This window comes from Octopus bimaculoides, chromosome 16 (genome assembly GCF_001194135.2).
Source record: "Octopus bimaculoides isolate UCB-OBI-ISO-001 chromosome 16, ASM119413v2, whole genome shotgun sequence".
In the NCBI taxonomy this organism is placed as follows: Eukaryota; Metazoa; Mollusca; class Cephalopoda; order Octopoda; family Octopodidae; genus Octopus; species Octopus bimaculoides.
This window is the reverse complement of record NC_068996.1, coordinates 4,743,990-4,758,140: the sequence shown is the minus strand read 5'-3', so window position 1 is coordinate 4,758,140 and position 14,151 is coordinate 4,743,990. Positions and strand designations below refer to the sequence as shown.

At 36.2% G+C, this 14,151-nt stretch overlaps 1 protein-coding gene across 1 annotated transcript in view; it reads right to left on the bottom strand.

The window, feature by feature from the left end:
- Positions 1 to 14,151, bottom strand: part of LOC128249583 (probable serine/threonine-protein kinase clkA) — a gene marked incomplete at both ends in the record, with an annotated part of 265,810 nt that overhangs the window by 94,498 nt on the left and 157,161 nt on the right. The window contains 1 exon segment of the mRNA XM_052973504.1: positions 13,953 to 13,979. Coding sequence (XP_052829464.1) covers positions 13,953 to 13,979 — 27 coding nt within the window.

Below are 14,151 nucleotides of genomic sequence, written 5' to 3'. Positions count from 1 at the left end.
ATTATTATTATTATTATTATTATTATTATTATCGTTATTATTAAAATTAGGTGATAGAATCATTGGAGCAGTAGATAATACCCTTGTAATATTTTTATGAGCCTTTTGTTTTTCTTTGCAGTTAACTTCTAACCCCTTTAAGGTCAACCAGCCCTATTTTTCATCTTTTTGGGTAAATAAAATATGTTACTGGTCAAAAATATGAGGTTTTGGAGGTTGATAATTTATCTGCTGCCTTCCACTCAAATTTCTGATCTTGTACCAATGTAAGAAATTATTATTTTTATTGTCATTATTTAGTAAAAAAAAAAATAATAATAAGCATTAATACTTTATGGCAGCCGATTAAACTGCCAGAGTTTGAGTTCAAAATCTGCTAAAGTTGGCTTTTCCTTTTTTCCTTCCAGGGTTGTTACTATTAAGTACAATCAAGTACTGTTCTAGTGTGTGTGTGTTGTGGTGGTGGGGTGATGGTGGTGGTTATCCAAAATACTCTTTTCTTTCCTCTCCCCCCCCCCTGCCTCCTCAATATTTACATCCCTCTAGAAATCAATATTTTGCAGTTTTGTTGTTGTTGCTGTTTGTTACATCATAACTGCAATATTAACAAATGATAAAAGCTAGAACAACAACAACAACAATTTGTACAAATAACAATATCAATAGCAGCTAAAACAGGTAGAACATAACAAAAACAAAACAAAACAAAAAAAAAGAAAAGGTAAAAATCGCAATCACAACAACCCGAATTTAAAGAGTAGCAACAACTATTGCAAAGTGTAGCAACAACCTCTGCAGCAACATCAACTTGAACAAGAGGAAAAAAAAATCATTAAAAAATGAATGAATAAAAATGTAGTAATAATAATAATAATAATAATAATAATAATGATGATGATGATAATAAAATAAATATGCTACTACTTTTATTACATATTCATGGTACATCTTAGTAAACATGCATAGATATGTTCACTATTTACAAGGATGTTCACAGTTAATGAAAATGTTCAACGTTAACCTAAAGTGTTCAACTTAAGAAAAATGTTCCCATGAGCCTTGCTTAGCCCTTTAGCACTCAGATTATTCTAGCAATTGTAATGCTTATTTATTCACATTGTCTTGAATTAATCACTTGTTATCTCGTAGCATCGAGATTTCAATAATGTGATGGTATATTTTTAGAATGATATTATTGTCAGGTAGGTGTGAATGTCCAGAATTGATTGATTTGAAATATGAAACCAGCAAAATTATTTGGGCCAGTTATTATGGCTAGTTTAAATGCTAAAGGGTTAGAAACATTCAGAGTTAACAATGATGTTCAAGGTTAATGAGCATGTACTGGGTTAACAAATGCTGTATGAAAATGCCTTGAGAGATACATATAGAGAGGTCAGTGTTTTGAGTGTTGAATGAGGAATGCAAATATAGCTGGAGTTAATGAGTACACTCTTTTGCATTGTTTGCTTTGAAATAATGACTAGGAGAAAGAGTGTCTATCCTTCAAAGTCTGGGTAATCTTGAACCTTTATGGTCCTTTCTCTTGGTCTATGTGGCACCCTTTGTCATGCAACATTATCATATTTTGTAAACTGTATTATGTACCATACTTTTTCATTGCATTTCATTCGATTTTGATATAAATTTTTGTAAGTTGTTGTATTATCTCCCTCATCTGTCACCGTTGTGGCAATAAAAATAACTGCTTATTATTATCATTATTATTATTATTATTATTATTATTATTGATTTGTTTTATGAGGCTGTATGTAGATTTATATTAAGAGGATAAAGTAAGAATGCATGATATTGTATATATATTAAAACTGATATGTTACTGGAACCATTCAAGAATGGATGTTGATCTGAATACAGCAGTGACTGAAAAGGTAACAATATACATATGTGTGCGGACATGTTGTTGAGAAATTTACTTCCCAACCACATGGTTTCAGGTTCAGTACCACTGAGTAGCATTTTGGGCAAGTGTTTTCTACTATTGGTCAGCCATAGACTGACCAAAAGCCTTGTGAGTAGATTTAGTTGACAGAGACTGAAAGAAACCCATTCTCTCTACTCCATACCATACGTTCTGTCTTTGTCTCTACTATAAAAAAAATAATAGTTACTTTATTGACCGCATGGGCCAGCTGCATAAAATACATAATGTTTATACAAATTGTTACAAACATGGTTCTGCAAGCACACACACGTGTATACACACACACATACACACAATATGTTTGTATATATATATATATATATATATATATATATATATACACTGGTGCAGGCATGGCTGTGAGGTAAGAAGCTTGCTTCCTTGCCTCATGGTTCCAGATTCAGTCCCACTGCATGGCACCTTCGGAAAGTGTCTTATACTGTAGCCTCAGTCTGACCAAAGCCTTGTAAGCAGGTTTGGTAGATGGAAACTGAAAGAATCCCATTGTGTATATATATTTATATATACATATATATGTATGTATGTGTGTGTATGTCTGTGATTGTCCCCACGTTGATCACTTGACTACCAATGTTAGTGAAGTTATGTACCCATAACTTGGCTGTTTGGCAAAGGAGAGCAATAGAATAAGTACTAGACTTACAAAGAATGAGTCCAAGGGTTGATTTCTTTGACTAAAAAAGAACCCTTTAAGGTAATGTTCTTTAAGAATAAAAGAATCATCATCATCATTGTTTAACGTCTGTTTTCCATGCTGGCATGGGTTGGATGGTTTGACTGAGGTCTGGAAAGCCAGCAGCTGCACCAGGCTCCAATCTGATCTGACAAAGTTTTTATAGCTGGATGCCCTTCCTAATGCCAGCCACTTTGAGAGTGTAGTGGGTACTTTTTACGTGCCACCAGCATGGGAGCCAGTCAGGTGATACATACATAAATACATGCAAAACAAGTAAAATAGTAGAGTTGTAATGGTGAAGGATAGAATTTCATGTGATTTGACCTGGTTCTCTGCACTTTGAGTTCAAATTGCTCTATGAGCAATCTTTATGGAGGTTCTCTCTCATTTCCCCCCCTCTCTCTCTCTCTCTCTCTCTCTCAGATCAGCTACATTAGTCTGTGAGAAGTATTGTTGAGTGAACCACTTGCAGAATATCTATCTTGAAGAATAAACAATAGCTTCTTCTGATAGGAAAAACTGGTGTTACTAGAACCGGTCAAGAATGGACACTGATCTGAGTACAGCAGGTCTGAAAGGGAAACGAAGAAGAAAACATATAAGCAGCATGGATGTGTGGTTGAAAAGTTTGCTTCCTAACCAAATAGTTTCAGGTTCAGTCTCACTGCAGGCCATCTACTATAGCCATGGACTGACCTAAGACTTTTGAGTGGGTTTTGCTGACAAAAACTGAAAGTAGCTTATTGTGATCATTTGTGTGTGTACACACACACACACACACACACACACACACACACACACACACACACACACACTCTGTGTGTGTGTGTCCCAATCTTGATCATTTGATTGTTGGAAATGATTGTCATTCATTTCCAATATTCTGTGTAAACATTGAGGCCATGGGGGAAAATATTGCCTTACTTGGAAACAGCTAAGAGTTGGCAACAGGAAAGGCTACAATCTGTAGAGAATTGCTTCAGTAAGCTCCATACAACCTATGTAGGCATGGTAAAGTTGATATTAAATCGATGATGAGGATGACAAAGAGTACAGTGAACTTGTTTGGCGTGTGGAAAATTCAATACTTTAGACAGTTTGATTTTCAGCATGGCCGCAGTCAAATGACTGAAACAAATAAAAGACTATATATATGTGTGTGTATGTGTATATATATATATATGTATGTATGTATGTGTGTATATATATATATATATATATATATATATATATATATATATACATACATACGCACACACACCAATACAGTAAATGGTATGGTTAAAAACAAAATACAGATTAATAATGCAACATAAAAAACATGAAATAATTGATACAATACAAAGAAGGTATGGCTGTGTGGTAAGAAGCTTGCTTCCCAACCATATGGTTCTGAGATCAATTCCACTTCAGAGCACCTTAGGCAAGTGTCTTCTAAAATAGCCTTGTACCGACCAACACCTTGTGAGTGGATTTGGTTGACAGAAACTAAAAAAAACCTGTCGTGTGTGTGTGTGTGTATATATATATATGTGTGTGTGTGTGTGTCTTTGTGTCTGTGCTTGTTCCCACCACCACTTCACGACCATTGTTGGTGTGTTTATGTTCCTGGTTCAGCAAAAAAAGTCCGATTGAATAAGTACCAGGCTTAAAGAAAAAATAAGTTCTGGGGTCATTTCATTTGACTAAAACTTCTTCATGGCCACAGTCTAATGACTGCAACAAATAAAAGATAAGATATCAACAAATGAGTAGGAAGTACCCCCTGCAGAGAATGATAAAGGTGCTTCAGGACCACAAATCACTCTGCATTGGGCTCTTTTGACTGTAACCTCCAAGAGGAATTTAAAGATGGGATTACTAAAAGAATAATTGCATCAACAAGGATACTGTTGATAGTTTTTAGTTGAAAAACACAAGAAAGAACAGAAATGTTGTGAGATAAAATGTTAATCCTTGAGCATTCAGATTACTCTCTGCCAAATGTAATGCTTATTTATTATTCACATCATTTAAAATTAATCATGCATTATCTCATAGCTTTGAGATTTCAACGATGTGATTGTTTATTTCTAGAATGATATTACTGGGTAAATATGAGAGGCCAGATCCTGTCAGTTTTAACATAAAACAAATAGGATATTTGGGCTGGATATGACTGGTTTAAGTGCTAAAGGGTTAAAAGTGCACATTAGATGTGTACAGTCTTGAAATAAGCCATGAGATTATTATTATTTCTGTTTTAACTCCCTTAATCCTCAGATTAGTCCTCTTGTCAAATGTAATGTTTATTCATTCACCTTGTTTCGAATTAATCATGCATAATCTCGTAACTGTGAGATTTCAATGATATGTTTGTTTAGTTCTAGAATGACTTTGGTGACATTGTAGGGTAGGTATGAAAAACCAGATCTGGCTGACTTGAATATAGAACAGGCAGAATATTTCAGCTGGATATGGCTGCCTTAACCCTTTAGCATTCAGATTATTCTGCCAAATGTAATACTTATTTATTCACATTGTTTTGAATAAATCATAGCCTTGAGGTTTTAATAATATGATTATTTATTCCCACAAAGGTATTGTAGGGAATGCGGGAAGGGCTGGATCTAGCCAGTTTGAACATAGAATGTGTAGGACATTTCCGCAAATGCTAAATTGTTAAAGATGTTATTGTTGTTCAGTTCTGGTTGAATGAACCTACAAGTAAAGGTTTTTCAGTCCTGACCTTGTAATTTTTTTATTAGACTATTCAAGTATCTTTCATTTTTTCCCCATCTTTAGATAGTAGGGCATTATTTTCTGAGTAAAGGGCTTGCATGTATATATTGGGAATTGGCTGGTATTTCTTGCTGACTAAGAAACTGCGCGGAGCAATGGTTGTTCTCAATCTTTTTAATATTTGGGCCATATCCAAAACCTGAATTAATTTTTTTAGGAGGCCACACATAAGAAATAAAGCAAAAAAAAAAATCAAAGAAAAATTAATTTCATTTATAGAGGGAAGACCGTTGAGGGCCATATGCATCCTTGGAAGCCACAGTTGTGAACTGCTGGTGTAGAGGCTCCCTCATTTCAGTTACAATAATATATAGGGGCAAGGTTAAGATACATACATCTGTGTCTGTGTGCATATATATATATATATAGTTTTAGGGAAAAGAATCAATGTTCATGAACTCATCGAAGATCTTCAAACACCTCGTTGATCTTGGCCACCTGCTTGGTTTTGGTGTTGGAAGTAGAGTGGTTGGTGTTTTTTTTTTCAAACACATTTTACACATTGTAATCCATTGGATGACAACTGAGGGAATTAGGATGCCAGAAATTGGACCTGGGGTGAAGTCATAGAAAGTCTCTTACAACCACATTTGACTCTTGGAGGTATGGCAAAGAACCAGTCATGTTACCACACGTGGCTGTCCAGCAGCTGTAGCAAGGGTCTGACTATCATCTCCAGCAGCTTTACATAGCTGTCTGAGTTGATCCTAAGGCCCTGTTCAGAGATGTGGGATGGCCTGATGTCACCCTCACTTGAAACACATCCAAAAACCATCACAGCTGGTTTACATGATGTCCTTATCCCAACTTACAGGTTTTACAGTGTTCACAGAACATTCAGTAGCAGTCATGATGTTGGCATTTTGACACCTGGCATGACTCATCATGATACAGGTAACTCTTTCCTAATATTCAGATGGATTTCAGTCCTCCATGTCAACTAGCTTTTTCCCGACTACAACTTTTTGTATTTATGCTCTCCAATGCCATTGACTGTTCACAAATGCATCAAACTGTTCTTGAAAAACAAAAAAAATAATAAACAGAGACATGAAAAACACCATCAAATTTAGCCTGAACACCCTGTGTGTGTGTGTGTATGTGTGTGTGTGTGTGTATAAAGCAAGCTGGCAGGATTGTTTGGACATTGGACATTTCATCCATCTTCATCATCATCATCGTCGTTTAACGTCCGCTTTCCATGCTAGCATGGGTTGGACAATTTGACTGAGGACTGCTGGACCTGGAGGCGACACCAGGCAGCAATCTGATTAGGCAGTGTTTCCACAGCTGGATGCCCTTCCTAACGCCAACCACTCCAAGAGTGTAGTGGGTGCTTTTACGTACCACCGGCATGAGGGCCAGTCAGGCAGGTACTTGTGATGGCCACGCTCGAAATGGTGTATTTTACGTGCCACCTGCACTGGAGCCAGTCCATCAGCACTGGCAACAATCTTGCTCGAATGTCTTACTGGCAATGGCCATGCTCGAAATGGTGTATTTTACGTATTCTGAATTCTGCTGAGACTGACTTTGCCTTTCAGGGTTGTAAAAGAAGTACCAGTTGAGCACTGAGATCAATCCTGGCTGAAATCCTGGCTTTGTGTCAAAATCTGAAACCGATACACACACAAACACACACATACATATATATGTATACTCACACACTAGCCACACTTAATATCGCATAAAGCTATCAAATTCACTTTAAATTCATTTCATGAGATATCAAACATTCTCATAACTCAACTTTGCCATTGTCAGTGACAACATTTCAAACACTTCTACTGCAAGTCTTTGAAAGTTCATTAATATTCAGTACCTACATAGATAGAGAAAATTGATCCATATAAATATACATGATTGTGTATTCACGAATGTGTGTGTGTATCTGTGTAACTGCATCAATATAAGTGCATCCCATCTTCATAGTCATGGATAATCACCTTCTAAACGAGACCAAAGGGATCCAGTTTTGTCCTGTTTTCTTTGTAATTTCAATCGAAGAATGAGAAGGTGATATCAACATTGCAGCTAAATTTTTCCCATCTACATCTTTAATCCTTATGCTCTCCAATACCATTGGCTGTTCACCAATGCATCAAGCTGTTCTTGAGAAAAAAACAAAAAACAAGAGGACATGAAAAAAATCATGAAGTTTAGCCTGAACACTGTGTGTGTGTATGTGTGTGTGTAATCTTCCTTACAACTTAATTCCTTAATGTTTTTTCATCTTTTACTTGTTTCAGTCATTAGACTGAGGCCATGCTTTGGCACCACCTTGAAGAATTTTTAGTCAAATAACTCAACCTTAGTCCTTAAGTATTTTTCTTTTTTTTTCTTTTTTGTAGTCTCTTATCTATTCTATTTGTCTATTTTACCAAACTATTAAGTTACAGAGGCGCAATGGCCCAGTGGTTAGGGCAGCGGACTCACAGTTGGCAGATCGCGGTTTCGATTCCCAGACCAGGCGTTGTGTGTGTTTATTGAGCGAAAGCACCTAAAAGCCCTTCAAGGCTCCGGCAGGGGATGGTGGCGAACCCTGCTGTACTCTTTCACCACAACTTTCTCTCACTCTTACTTCCTGTTTCTGTTGTGCCTGTAATTCAAAGGGTCAGCCTTGTCCCACTGTGTCACGCTGAATATCCCCGAGAACTACGTTAAGGGTACACGTGTCTGTGAAGTGCTCAGCCACTTGCATGTTAATTTCACAAGCAGGCTGTTCCGTTGATCGGATCAACTGGAACCTTCGACGTTGTAAGCGACGGAGTGCCAACAACAACAACAACAGAGGCATCAACAAACAAACACTTCTTGATTTTTACATACACTGCTTCTGTTGCTTAGACTAATAAACTGTTTCTAAAACAGTTTACTGCAATATACACATTTAAAGCTTAGTAGAACATACAGATTTTAGAATTAGGTTTTATATTTTACAGTATAGAAATATATACTTTTTTTATAACTTATATGGATGCAAGTGTGGCTAGGTGGTAAGAAGTTTGCTTTTTAACCACATGGTTCTGGGTTCAGTCCCACTGCGTGGCACATTGACAAGTGTCTTCTAATATAATAGCTTCAGGTTGACCAAAGCCTTGTGAGTGGATTTGGTAGGTGGAAACTGAAAGAAGCCCTTTATATATCTGTATGTGTGTATGTCTTTGTATCTGTGTTTGTCCCCTGCCACTGCTTGATAACTGGTGTTGGTGTGTTTATGTCTACGTAACTTAGCAGTTTGGAAGTTTGACAAAATAAACCAATAGAATAAGTACCAAGAGAAAAAAAAAAAGAAAGAAAAGCTAAAAAAAGTATTAGGGTCGATTTATTTGATTGAAAATTCTTCAAAGCAGTGCTCCAGCACTAATGACTGAAACAAGTAAAAAATAAAAGATATATTAAAGGATTAAGTTATAAAGAAGATTAAAGAAAGGATGAAAATATAAATAACTATGGCAGAATTTAAACTTAGAACACAAAGATCCAGAAGAAAATCTGCTAAAGATATTGTCTGACATTGTAACAATTCTGCTGGTACTCCACCTTAATAATAATAATAATCCTTTCTAATTTTTGGTAGAAGACCAGCTCTTTTGAGAGAGAAAAAGAATGTCAATTACATTGACCCAAATGCTCAACTGGTACTTGTTTTATTCACTCCAGAAAAATGAAACACAAAGTTGGGCTTGGCTGTATTTGAACTCAGAATGTAAAGAACTGGAAGAACTGCTGTGTAGCATTTTGTCTAGTATACTCTTTTACTCTTTTACTTGTTTCAGTCATTTGACTGCGGCCATGCTGGAGCACCGCCTTTAGTTGAGTAAATCGACCCCAGGACTTATTCTTTGGAAGCCTAGTACTTATTCTATCGGTCTCTTTTGCTGAACCGCTAAGTTACTGGGACGTAAACACACCAACATCGGTTGTCAAGCGATGTTGGGGGGACAAACACAGACACACAAACACATACACACACATATATATATATACATATATACGATGGGCTTCTTTCAGCTTCTCTCTACCAAATCCACTCACAAGGCTTTGGTCGGCCCGAGGCTATAGTAGAAGACACTTGCCCAAGGTGCCATGCAGTGGGACTGAACCCGGAACCATGTGGTTGGTAAGCAAGCTACTTACCACACAGCCACTCCTGCGCCTATAGTATGGTAATGATTCTGCTAGTTTGCCACCTTAAAATTAATGATTATTTCAAGCTTTGGCACACGACCAATGATTTTGAAGGAAGAGGTTTAAGTTGATTATTTCTATCTTGGTACTTGATTGGTAACTTTTTATTTATTTATCAAGCTTGAAAGAATGAAAAGCAAAGTTGAATTCAATGCAATTCAAAGTTGCTTAGCATTTTGTCCAATGCCAGTAATTTTGCCAGCTCACTACGTTAATAATAATCTTTTCTATTGAAATTTTGGGGAATAGTGCTAATCAATTACATTGAACCAAGTACTCCACTGGTGTTTATTTTATCAACTCTGAAAAAGATGAAAAGAGATTAGTTTTGTCTTGGCTTTGTATTCATGAAATTGCTGGAGAATTTGAGAGGATGTCTTGCAATATTTGTTTCACCACCCTCTGTGTACTCTGAGTTCAAATTCTGTTCAGGTCAGTTTTGTTTTTCATTGATAAATAAAGTTCCCCTCTATGGCTGGTACATTGGTGAAATTCTTAGTGTTGATTTGGATTATTGCAAGCTCTGTTCTAGCTCTTTTTGTTTTCTGATAGCAACCTTAGCAATAATGTTAGTGCCAAGCAGTATTGAGTTTTGCATTTTTCTTAGTTAGCATCAATTTCATAGAAAGAGTAAGAATGAAACAGATAGATAGAGAGTTATAGACAGTTTAAGGCGGCGAGCTGGCAGAAACGTTAGCGCACCAGGCGAAATGCTTAGCGGTATTTCGTCTGTCTTTACGTCGACTTTGCTTTTCATCCTTTCGGGGTAGATAAATTAAATACCAGTTATGCACTGGGGTCGATATAATCGACTTAATCCATTTGTTTGTCCTTTTAGCCCCTCGTGGGCAATAAAGAAATAAGATTAAGAGTTATAGAAAGTGAGTGAGTGAAAGAGGATATTTGGTTGTATTGGAAATTGCTAGCCATATATATGTGTATGAATGAGTGTGTAAAATTTATCATATATATATGCATACATGGTGTGTGTGTGTTTGTTTTTGCATTTGTCTCTCACCATTACTTGGCTGTTAGTGGTAGTTCCTTTATGTCCTTGCAGCTCAGTGGTTCGGCAGTGCTAGACTAAAATAAAAGTAAGTATGGGGGTTCAATTTGTTTGACTAAACCTTTTGAGTTGGTGCCCCAGCATGACCTCAGTCCAATGACTGAAACAAGCAAAATATAAAAGATAAACAATACGTCATCATCATCATCATTGTTTAACATCCGTTTTCCATGTTGGCATGGGTTGTATGATTTGAATGAGGACTGGCAAGCCAGTGGGCTGCACCAGGCTCCAATCTGATCTGGCAATGTTTCTACAGTTGGATGCCCTTCCTAACACCAACCAGTCCGAGAGTGTTGTGGGTGCTTTTTACATGTCACCAACACAAGAGCCAATCAGGCAGCACTGGCATCGACCACGCTCAGATACTGCTTTTTATATGCCACCGGCACAGGAGCCAGATGGTGGCGGGGGACTAGAGAATGATATATCTACATAGTTTTTATTATTACAATCAATTATAAAGCGGAGAACTGGCAGAATAATTAGCATGCCTAGCAATATTTCACCCATCGCTACATTCTGAATTAAAATTCTGCCGAGGTCGGCTTTGCCTTTCATCCTTTCATGGTCGATTAAATAAGTACCAGTTATGTACTGGGGTTGATGCAATCAACTTAATCCCCCCACCCCCAAGCTGCTTTGCGGCAAAAATTTGAAATCATTATTACAACATATTTAAACCCCTTAGTAAACAGGTTATTCTGTCAAACGTAATGTTTGGTTATTTATATTGTTTTGAAATTAATCATGCATTATCTTGTAGTTTAGAGATTTTGCTGATATGATTGTTTAGTTTTAGAATGACATTGTAGGGTTAAGGTGAGAGGCAAAATTGGGCCAGTTTCAACATAAAACAGGTCGAACATTTTGGCCTGATGTGGCCAGTTTGAAAGTTAAGGGGTCAATTTAAAACTGTCTAGCAAACGTATCTGTTGCATAGATATCTCACAATGTGGTTCACATTTGCATCCAGTTTGTTCATCTACTTATGAGTCTATGCAGTTTTATTCAAAGTGTAATCACTGTTGCAGTATGAAGTGAAATAAAAGCATGATGGTTTACATAGTATAAGCGCAGGAGTGGCTGTGTAGTAAGTAGCTTGCTTACCAACCACATGGTTCCGGGTTCAGTCCCACTGCAGGTGTGAGTGTGTGTTTGTAACTTTATGTATATATATATATATATATATATATATATACATACATATACAACCTTCACTAGGCTTGTTTCAGAAAAAGGAACTTTCCAGATGCACAGAGGCGGAATGAAAGACAGTTTATAACAGACAACAAAGTCATTGAGATTATTTGAGAATCATGGTTTTTGTGGTTATTGTATAACTGTTATTGTTAAAGTGTAATCCCAGGTCAACTCTGATTAATCAAAGCTATGATCAAAAGCATTCTAGCTGCGATCATCTTTCCTTTTGATATTTTTAGTTTTATACATTATTGCAAATCTCTTCAATTTAGGACAGTAGAATGTGACATGAGGGAGATTTAGTTGCTATTTCTTGCTGGTCCAATGACCACATTAGCTGAAAGAAGAAGTGGCAGTTTTGAGTTTAGATAACAACAAACATCATTGATGATGAACATTCCTTTGAGGCTTACCGGAATTAACTCTATATATTAACCTTTAAGCTTACACAATAAATAAATATATAAATAAATAAACAGCTAATAAATAAATACATAAATGAACAAAAATTAAAAATAAAAGGCTCGTGTAAAAAAAATAATTAAATAATCAATGATAATATGATTTCCTTATCAGAAAAAAAATCATTAAATAACAAAAAATTTTATTTGTTGTTATTTGGTGCCATGTTGAAATGGTACAATCTCTGCAGCATTAATTTCGATTTCCAATTTGCCATATTAAAATTTTTTTTTACAGTTACATTTTTAATGACCTTTGGGAAAATATCAAAACTTAATATTTCCCATTATATTTTCTTTTTGTTCTACAATATATTTGTTATTGTTCTTGGTGTCATTATTTGGCCACAGGTCAGCTCTGATCTATTAAATAAATCAATAATCAAAGACGCTCCAGCCTGTGGCCATCCTGCCTTTGTACTTAGTGAAAGGGATCCATCCTGCACTGGATTAACCAACATATCTTTTTTAACTCTCACAGCAGTTTATGAATTCAGGGAGGTTTGGCTGTCACTTCCAGCAGGTTAAGACACCACATAGTATCCTTCATTCTTTTCCCTGGATCGTGAAAACTCTTAGAATATATTGTTTCTTATTGTTGAATAATTCTTGATGTTAATGACCAATCATACTGAGGTACACACTAAAGGTGGTCTTCGAGGTCTTCATGTTCTCCATGATGAATTTGGTACTCGTTGGACAGACCCTGTGGAATTTGAGGTTCTTCTCTGTCCAAGAGTATGGCTTGCTGTCAAATGTTTTCTTGGAATCAAATGTCTTGAACTTAAATTAGAAACAATTTTATTATAGAATAATGAATCAGTAGAATCTTTAAAATGTCAGGAATAATGCCATCTGATATTTTAATTTTTTATCTTTTGTCATTTACTGATTTTAGTTATTAGACTGCAGCCATGCTAGGGAACTGCCTCGAAGGGGGATAAGGTGGGAAAAATCAACTTTAGTACTTTATTTTTTTAAGGTCTGGTATATATTCAATTGGTCTCATTTTGCCAAAATCCTAATTATAGGGACATAAACGAACCAACACCAATTGTCAAGTGGTAATAGTGGAGAGCAAACACCAACATAAAGACACAAACATAAACACACACACACACACACACACACACACACACACACACTCACATATATACACGCACACAAGGTTTCTTTCAGTTTCCATCTTCCAAATCCAGTTATAAGGCATTAATCTGCCCAGGCACTTTGCAATGGAATTGAACCCACAAACATGTGGTTAGGAAGCAAACTTCTTAACACACAGCCATACTCTTGCCTACAGAGTTGTACAAAATATCCAGTCAACTACTGGGGGTGTTGGGTGGAGGGTGGAGGAGGGGGTTGATGTAATCAACTAGCTTCCTCTGCTTAATTATTATTATAGAACAGTGGATTTATGAAATCATTTGGGCATCATTGCAGAACTTGTTCTTGTGCTTTATATTCTGAGTTCAAATCCTGTCAACACCAACTTTGTTTTCATTGCTTCAAAGGAATGAAAAAAAAAAAAAAAAACAGCCAAGAAGTAGGAATGATGAAATTGATAAATCCCTTCCCCTCAAAAATACTGGCCTTGTGTTGAAACACTTATTATTATTATTATATGGTGAATTGGCCAAATTGTTAGCGCATCAGATAAAATAACTTGTGGTGTATTTTTATATTTTTCCTATTTCTTTATTTTCTGAATCCAAATACCATGAAAGGACAACAACTCTGCTATTTAGCTCTCCAGTGTTAACAAAACAGAGAAGACCAGTAAAATATGGCAGGGTTGATGTAATTG